Genomic DNA, 9,149 nt, shown 5'->3' with positions numbered 1-9,149 from the left:
ACAGCTAGGTGGTCACCAGGAAGATTTCCATGGTCTGTTGGTGGGGTCCACCCCCCAATCTGGAGGTGTGTGAAAGACCACAAGGTACACTTTGCGGGTGTGAAGTGGCGTGGAAAGCCAGTGAGATGCTCACAGCCAGGCTACACCTCTGATTAGAAAGAAGCCCATCAGCTCCGATCGTCGAACTGCTGGATTGGCCTCCTGAGTCTCCTCTCATTAACATATCCCAGTTTTAGACCTCAGATGTGATATCCACGAGAATAGGTGTTCCCCACCTTCCACTGCTTACCCTAACCCTCCCATTCCCAGTGGTGACAAGGAGTATCTCTTGGTGACTTCTTATAGACCCATGTCTGCATCTGGGCCTCATGCAGAGCATCTTTGGTCCCAGCAGAGACTGGAGAAGGTGTAGTGCCCTCGTTCTGGGAGCGTGTTCTGGCCCAGACACAGGCTCAGTGAGTCCTGAGCTTCCACTGTCCTCTTTCCCCAGCAAGAAGGGGTGTTCAGGGACCCAGGTGACAACCCCATCCCTGCCAGCACCACGAAAAACAGCACTGCCTCACTGTGCTCCCCCAAATGCATACTTGGACTTACCCAATGAACAGAACCCCAAAACTATCCCTTTGTCATGCCCAGCCTCACTAGGTTTCTGTCCAGAACATGGTTGCCTGGGCCCTTGCTGGGGTTTGCCTCCATTTCCCTTCTTGATAAAGGCACAGCATACCTCCTGGTGTGTTGACCTAACTGTGCTCCTTAGCCTGAACCTCTTGAAGAGCCCCATGATCTCATAGCATCTCAGGGAGTGGCAGGCAAGGGTTGTAGCTGCCTGCTGTCCTGGGATTTCCACCTCTGGTCTTGGTGCAGTCAGCTCTCCTGAAGATACTGTGGGCACATTGGTCCCATGTCACTTCACAGCCTGGCCAGGCAGGGTGAGGTGGGGTAGGGAGGGCTGGCACTGCAGACACAGACCTTTCCATGGTGCCCAAGGTGGCTTGTGTCCTGGGAGGACCCACACAGCACACGGGTTTCCCTAAGCAAGGCCCTTCTGTGAAGGCCTCTGTGGAGCCCTGGGCTGCAGGCATGGAGACATCCTTGAGACAGGAGAGACTCATACAACTTGCTCAGGTCCTCTGGTCAACCCTGCACGGCTTCCCTGCCTGGGCACTGTCCCAGTGCTCTTTGACCCTCTGGCACATCTTACACTCACTTTGAAGTGGTCCTCAGCAGTGTGTGGAGGTTAGGGCAGCACCTCAAGGCAACTGTCCTAGGGCCACCCACTACCCAGCTGCCCTAGTCCAACAGTCGATATCTATATATAGTCCAGCAGGCTCTCAGGTCTCACTACCCCACAGGCACAGAACATAGAGCACACGACACAGCAGTTCTTACATTATAATTCTCAGAGGTGAAAATTGTACAGAAACAGAAGAAATTGCAGGAGCAGTGCATCTCTAGAAAACATTCTTTGCTATCCCACCCAGCCCCTCCCTCAATCCCTGCCCCCAGTGACATATAAGAACCAGAAAAGCCTAGGCCTCCTCCATGGCCTTGGGCAGCGAGCTCAGGGATATCCCATGGCCTGGCCACAAGACAATGTACAAGTTGAGTCCACAAGAGTCCACAAAGCCAAAGGCTCCTGCCCCACTGCACTGTCCCCAGTGGCCTATAACCTGCCAGCCAGCAGGCAGGGGCCAGCCAAGGTGGTGGCTTGCCTGACCTCCACGTTGCGGGTCATGGGTCCAGATGCCAGTGGCACTCCTTACCTAACCACCACTCTTGACAGGCGTTCGTGACTCCTTCCAGCCTCACTACGTGGACAGCCTCATTGGCAGGCTGGGCAGTCAGGCCATTGCCCACTGCCTCCTCCTCCTCCTGGCTGTCCTGAGTCGCCAAAGCAGCCTAAGAGGGCATTGCCCTCAGCACAGCCTAGGCAACCTAACTGTTCCCAGCTGAGGGGCAGATGGAGCCACACATTGGCAGGGAGGAGGGCTCCGCCTCACTGTCCATCACGGGCTCCACCACAGCTGCCGGCTCGGTCTCGGGGGCTGTGAGAGGCTCAGTCATGAGTTCCTGGCTCCTCCTCAACCTGTGGGGGCACAAGAGGCACACCATTGTCTAACCACCAGCTACTCTGGAACATACTGGGCATGAAAGAGAGCCAAAAAGTGGCTATGAGAGTGAGGGCATGAGGAAGATGGGCACTTAGCCTGTGGCACCCTCTGCTGGGGTGGGACAGGAAGCTGTGAATCTAGGCTCATGTCCAGAAGCCGGAGGAAACTCAGGTCAGTGTGCATGTTGGTCAGCAGCTGTGAGAGTTGTCCAAAGAGCTTGACCAAGCCCATTCCTGAGCCTGTCCTGCATGCATCCTTACCAGCCTAGTGCAGAGCCACCCCCTCTCCAGCCATCTAGTCCTCCCCATTCTCCACGGCACGGAGTACTTCCTCTGAGGCAGGTGTTGGCTGTCTGTGGCCTGTCTTGCCCTGTCAGCCACTTGGGCCCTTTCTGCCCCATCTGTACCTGACACTCAGGAAAGGTTGGCTGAAGGAATAAGTGAGTGACTGAGTGGCAGGAACTCAAGTGAACAAAAGGGCCACCGGGAGGCCATCTGCTGAGTGTGTCTCAGGAAATTATAGCCATTGGCCCCAAGTCCACCTAGGTTTCCTGGGAGCTTCTACAGAAGCCACTCACCTCCCTTATCCATGGCCGCTGCCTAGCCTCCCCGGAAAGAGGAGCCAGGTCTCACAGACCACGTGGCTGTGGGGTCTCTGCCATGTGACTGATTGTATGCCTCTGCTGCTCACATGCACACACACACACTCACACTCACTTTTCTCTGTTGAAAATCACGAAGTCCTGCTGGATGGCGTCCAGACAGTCCTGAAGGTAGTCATTCTCCTGTGGACAAAAAGGAACATGCCATTGGCTTCTCACTGTTGGGACCAAACACTCAACCAGAAGCAGCTGATGGGAGGAAAGTGTTATTTCACTTACAGTCTCCAGGGGAAGCCTCGTTCATGGCAGGGCAGGGCAGAGGCTGGCCCACACCTACTCACATACCTAGGTGGAAGGAGTCTAAGTACTGGGCTTAGAGCTGGGTGAACAGACCTCATGGTCTGCCCCCAGTAACACACTTCCTCCAGCAAGACTACACCTCCCAAACTGCCACAAGCTGGGGATTAAGTAGAATGCCAAATCTCAAACTCATGAAGATATGGGGCATTCCACATTCAAACCACCACCGCACATCTGTGACCTGTGCTAAATGCCCAGAGCAGTCCCTCAGCTTTCCTCCAGTGGCCTCACCAGAATCAGCCTATGGCTGCCCAGGATCTCTGGTCTTCAGACACCCATCTCCTGCACTCAAGCACAGACCCACTGAAGACAAGCTTGGGAGGGGACATGACACATGACAGGAGAAATGTACCCTGACTCCTTTGTACCTGCCAAGCCTGTAGGTGACCCTTGGACTTTGATCCCAACCTGTAGAATAGGGCAGGAGGGCCTTGAAGACACACTTGCTCCCTTAGGGTCTGCCTCTACCTACTAACTCATGCTGGAAATTTAATGGGCATCACAACACATGGCATGGCTGGGAAAGGCATGGGGCCACAAGGGTCAAGAAGTCATTTGAGGAGCTATAAGTACCAGCTAACATCTGCCCACCCTGATGTGAGCTTCTTGGTTAGGTTTCAAAGTGCTATAGGTACTTGGAAGAAATAAGGCCCAAGGGAGGATTCAAGATCATGTATGAAAGAATGCTGAAAACAGGTGAGTTGGGTGTGGTGGTGCACACCTTTAATCCCAGCACTTGGGAGGCAGGAGTAAGAGGATTGCAGTGAGTTCAAGGTCAGTCTGGGACTATAGAGTGAGTTCCAGGTCAGCCTGGGCTTCAGTGAGACCCTGTCTCAAAACAAGACAACAGGTGGGTGGACAGGCTCAGACTCAAGGACCTACAAGGTGATGTCCTGACCCATAGGACATCTTGTAACTATGGGGTGATGGTGATCTGAGGAGGGCACCAGGGTGGGAGACACTGTTATAGAACCCTGGCCTCATGTCCATGGTGGCGATGGCACATCAGAAATGCGGACATAAGGGCTGGGGCTATGGTTCTGCCCCTAAAGGCACTTGCTTGCAAAGCCTGTCTGCCTGGGTTTGATTCTTCAGCCACCCTGAAGTAAGCCCTGGCATACTCATACTCACACTCTCTCACAAATAAGTAAATTATTAAATAAGACGAAGAAGTAGAGGGCTGCAGAGATGGCTTAGTGGTTATGGTGCTTGTCTGCAAAGCCAAAGGACCAAGGTTCAACTCCCCAGGACCAATATAAGCCAGATAGATGCACAAGGTGGCACATGCATCTGGAGTTTGTTTCCAGTGGCTGGGGACCTTGGCATGCCCACTCTCCCACCCTCCTTCCCCCCGCCTCTTTCAAATAAATAAATAAATGAATAAATTTTTAAAGGTTTATTTATTTATTTATTAGAGACAGAGAGAGAGAGAGTGAGTGAGTGTGAATGGACATGCTAGGGCCTACAGCCATTGCAAACAAACTCCAAATGCATGCGCCATCATGGGCATCTGGCTTACATGGGGCCTGGAGAACCAAACCTGGGTCCTTAGGCTTCCCAGCCATGTGCCTTAACCACTAAGCCATCTCTCCAGCCCTATAATAAAATGTTTTTTTAAAAAGAAGCAGAAATCTAGCAGACACTGACTCCAAGAAGAAGCATGTGCAAACCACACCAAATGAATGGGTCTGAGTGGGTGGGGCAGCAGTTAGGGCCTGGGAAGGTGGCTAGCAGAGCTGGGGCTCCTGGTGGCAGGGAGAACTGCCAGCAGCCTAGGGGTGGCAGAGGCCACGTTTGCCTACCTGCTTTCCAGGTCCAATTCCACTCTCAGATCAACAGCCCAGCTGCTGAAGGACTGTCAGGCTCCCTGTGAGGGAGAGCCCTCTAGATCACAGTGAACACGTGCCATGGGGACCCCACACTTCCCAAACATCTGTCTCCTCACAGATGAGACCTGGTGCACAGAGGTCTGCTAAGTCAGTGTTGCTTCGAGCCCATCTCACAGGGCCCAGTGGCCACAGACCCAGCTATAGTGCTTTTCTCTGGCCACTGAAGGCAAGATCAAGGTGAAGCTTTGGCATATGGCAAAGCTGTCTCCCCTCTTAGCTCCCTGGTTTGTGGGTATCCACCTTTATGATGAGGGGAGGGGAGTGGAAGTAGGAGATGTGGGTCAAAGGCAAAGAGTCATTATCTGATGAGTAAGTTCTGGAGACCAAGTGTGCAGTGTGGTGACAAGAGTTAATAATGCTGCACTGTATAGGAATTGCTGGGGCTGGGATGACAGCTCAGTGGTTACATAAGCACTTGCTTATATAGGAGATTGTTGAAGGGACAGATCTTGAGATTGTCTTCTCTCCAGTGATAATGACATGGAGGTGACGATGTGTTAATTGGCTTGACACTGGTGACCCCTACACAATGCATACTTATACTAGCACCTAAGTTATGCACCTTAAAGATCAAAGACTTTATTTATGCCAATCCTTCCTCCACATGAAGAAAACAATATTTGCTAGATTTCTTTCTTGGGAGAATACTGAACATGGCTCAATGTACAAAAAGTAAAGAAAATAAAATGCGCTTTCCTTAGGAAAAGGAAGCTACTGTAGTACACAAGGTCTTGTGACCTCCAGAGGCTGTTGTCCTGCCCTCGACCAATCAGCCTGGACAGCCACTGGACACCAGCATAGCACCACACAGTTCATCTTCACTCGTCTTTCATCTTTTAGGGACAGGGATGGTGGTTCCAGAATTTCCCCACTCTATTCACAAGTCTGGCTTAGGTGGCTGCTGGCAGATGGTGGGTGTAAGGACACGTTTGACTAAGTGGTGGGCTCAAGCGCACTCACTGAGCCAGGGGTAGACCAGGACAGATCAAAAGGGTCTCTGGGGAGGCCGATGCATCCACACGAAGTATCAGAATGGCTCTGCATGCACTTGCCCATTCTGCTTGTCCGAACCTCGGTCATCTGACAGCGGCCTCGCTCTGCCTACAGCACTGCATGAATGCTCTGTGATGTAACAGAAACCGCACAGCGGGTATGGAGATAACCCGCGGCACTTTGCGAGGCACCCACGGTAGAGGCCGCACCTTGCACCTCTTCCTGCAGCAGAAGAAGCATAGACCCTGCCAGGTTTGTGTTTACACAGCAGCGTGGTTTCTCTGCTTGCCTTGACCCCACGTGTTACGAGGCTTTCACGCTGGCTCGTGGGAGCATGACCCCTCTTTGCATCTGCCTGATCATTTCTGAGGGCTGTTGGGGGTCTCTTCACCCCATGCCTATAGCAGGTGCAGATCAGTACAGTGAGGCCTGTACTGTGGGCGGCTCGCAAAGTGCCGTGGTTATCTCCATACCCACCGTGTGGTTTCCGATACATCACAGAGCATGCATGCAGTGCTGTTGGCAGAGCGAGGCCACTGCCAGGTGACTGATGTTCGGTCAAGCGTAATGGACTGAAGGCTCAAGGGGCCTCGGAAGTTCTCCCAAGCTCTGCAGCTCTCTTCTCCCGGAGGCTTTCGGCCTCCTCGCACATTGCCCTGCTGCTATGACCACCCTGAGTGGATTCACTGTCCTGGCAGGAGAATGGAATCTGATCATGGAGAGGATCAGCCAGGCAGTTCACCTCGCAGTGTCTTGTTGCTCCCTGGCCTCATTCTGATGATAAGCAGACAGGCTCATAACCCTGGTCAGAAAGGATAGTACGGCAGTATGGAAGGGACAGGGCTCTGACACTGAGATGCTGAGATTGGCAGAAGTGCATGGTGAGGGTGAGGAGGAGGCAAACTGTCACCGGGAGTGAAGAAGATGAATAGCAATCGTGGCTGTCACCCTGTGTGCAGCTTCACAGCGGGCACTGTGGTCCACTGGCTAATGTCTACAGCTGTCCTTGGCAGAGGGGCCTGAGGAGCAGCTGCAAAGATATCTAGGCAAGGAGGCTCTGAGTGGAGCATAAAGTGAGTTGTTGTGGACCCTGAGTAAACCACCACAAGCCCCCTTCCTGTGAAACACTCTTCTCTTAAGTGCTCTTATCAGGAGGCCTCTCATTGGCTCTTCCTGTCCTGCTTCTGTTGGATCCCTTGAGTGTCCATGCCTAGGGCTCTTCTCCAGGGACATGGGCCATTGGAGGCCTTTGTGAACACAAATAGTACTGGGAACCCAGAGAAACTTAAGTACCACTGAGGTCTTGGTGACTGGGGTGCAGAAGTGTTGAGCAGGCCACTTCTATGTCACAGTCTGCACCTCCATGGGCTCCGGCTGAAGCCAGTCTCCACAGGGCGCTGCTTGCCAGGAAGTCCTTGCTGGCCTCCCTCCTCCTTAGTGATGGCTCTGAGTCCACGTCCTGAGTAGCTTACTGGCACATGAACCTTCAGGCTGGGCAGATATCTGTATAGCCTCTATAAATGTTGAGACTCACATTAGACCCCAGATGCCACTCTTGGTGACAAAGGCCCTGGGAAACAAGAGAAGGTTCTAATCCCTAACTGCCACAAACAGGAACTAAGGAACTCGGATATATTTTCTAAGCCCCTCATTATTCCCTGGAAATACAAAGGACTTAGAACAGGGTGATAATTTTGAAAGAGAAGAAAACAGGAGGAATCAGAGTTTCTGATTTCAAAACTAACTTCAGTGCTACAGTGATCAACTGTGTGTGTTGCTATGAGAAAGATTGATGGGTAGAGCTGAGTCCATAAATAAACCCTGCTATTTATGGTTAATTGATTTTGAAAATGGAGCCAAGCCATTCAATGGGGAAGAATAGCTTTTTCAGTCCATTTTGCTGCAAATATTGAATATCCATATACAAGAGACTAAAGTTGCACCTTTACTTGACACCACGCATGAAAAATGAACTCTAACTGGGTGGCAGATCTGATGAGAGGAGCAGCAAGGGAAGGCTTGGATGGACGTGACGTGCACACACTCACATGCACAGCATGAAAGACGGGCAGGGCACAGCCAGAAAGGAAAGACAGTCTGAGAAGAGAGGAAGGCATGCGCAAGTCTTCCCTCTAAGGGATGGATCCAGAATGTGTAAACAAATAACTCTAACAATGAAACAGAAAGACAAATATGGGCTTTCATTTGCATTTCTGCCATATAAACAACTTAGACATCACCCCCGTTCCCCCATGCTTTCCACCAGAAAAAAGTAAAACAGAACAAGATGAAAATCAATGGCTTTTCTTGGACCTGTCAGAAAGTTGAAGACAGAAGGCCTCTATTTCTAGTGCTGGCAATAATCGAGGGAAAGGGGGAGCAGAATCAAAGATGCACTTCCCCAGATCCAAAGCCATGGGGTCTGGAGCTCCAGGACGGCTACCACAGAGACCCTGGGGCTATAGAAGCCATGTTCCTGGGCTCCCAGCCCTTTGTGGCTTAATTCCACGAGACCATCTGGCATTACTGGAGAGCCCAGAAAAGTCCTCACTTGGGTCTGGCAGGGTAGGAAAGAGTAACTACAGAAAACACACCCACAACCTACAGGGGAAATTCACCACACTGGGGAGGGGATTTTTCTGACAGCAGACTTGCCTAACCCTCCCACCTCAGAAGGGAGAGAGAGAAAAGAGCAGAAGTCTGAAGTGATAATGGCTGAGAACTTTCTGAAATTAGTTACAGACACCAAACCACAGGTGCAAGAAGCTTAGAGACACCATGCAAGGCAAGTATGGAAAAAATCCACACCTGAGCACATCTCATTCAAGCCGCAGAAATCCAATGATGTAAAACTCTTGGAAGACACCAGAGGGGGAGAAATCCTACTTTCAGCAAAAGAAGGAATTTTCACAGAAATTCTGTCAGAGACATGCAAGAAAGAAGAATGGTGTGAAAGACCAGTCTCATTAACCTCAAATTCTGAATCTAGTGAAATACCCTTCAAATATGAAAACAAAAGACTTTTTTAGGCAAATGAAAATAGAAGAAATCCAGCTGGGCATGGCGGCACACACCTTTAACCCCAGCCCTCAGGAGGCAGAGGGAGGAGGGTTGTTGTGAGTTCAAGGCCACCCTAAGACTATGTAGTGAATTCCAGGTCAGCCTGTGCTAGAGTGAGACCCTACCTCAAAAAAC

General features: G+C 51.4%; 1 protein-coding gene across 1 annotated transcript in view; it reads right to left on the bottom strand.

Moving 5' to 3' along the window:
- Positions 1 to 1,378: 1,378 nt before the first annotated feature.
- The window catches only part of Stk32c (serine/threonine kinase 32C), a 91,822-nt gene continuing 84,051 nt past the window's right edge, over positions 1,379 to 9,149 (bottom strand). Inside the window, exons 11-12 of the mRNA XM_004669647.2 lie at positions 2,828 to 2,895; positions 1,379 to 2,086 (exon numbers count right to left, since the gene is read on the bottom strand). Coding sequence (XP_004669704.2) covers positions 1,936 to 2,086; positions 2,828 to 2,895 — 219 coding nt within the window. The 3' untranslated portion in view covers positions 1,379 to 1,935. The remainder of the gene's footprint in view (positions 2,087 to 2,827; positions 2,896 to 9,149) is intronic.

This window comes from Jaculus jaculus, chromosome 1 (assembly GCF_020740685.1).
Source record: "Jaculus jaculus isolate mJacJac1 chromosome 1, mJacJac1.mat.Y.cur, whole genome shotgun sequence".
Taxonomy (NCBI): Eukaryota; Metazoa; Chordata; class Mammalia; order Rodentia; family Dipodidae; genus Jaculus; species Jaculus jaculus.
The sequence above is the reverse complement of the archived record's forward strand: the minus strand, read 5'-3'. Positions and strand labels throughout refer to the sequence as shown.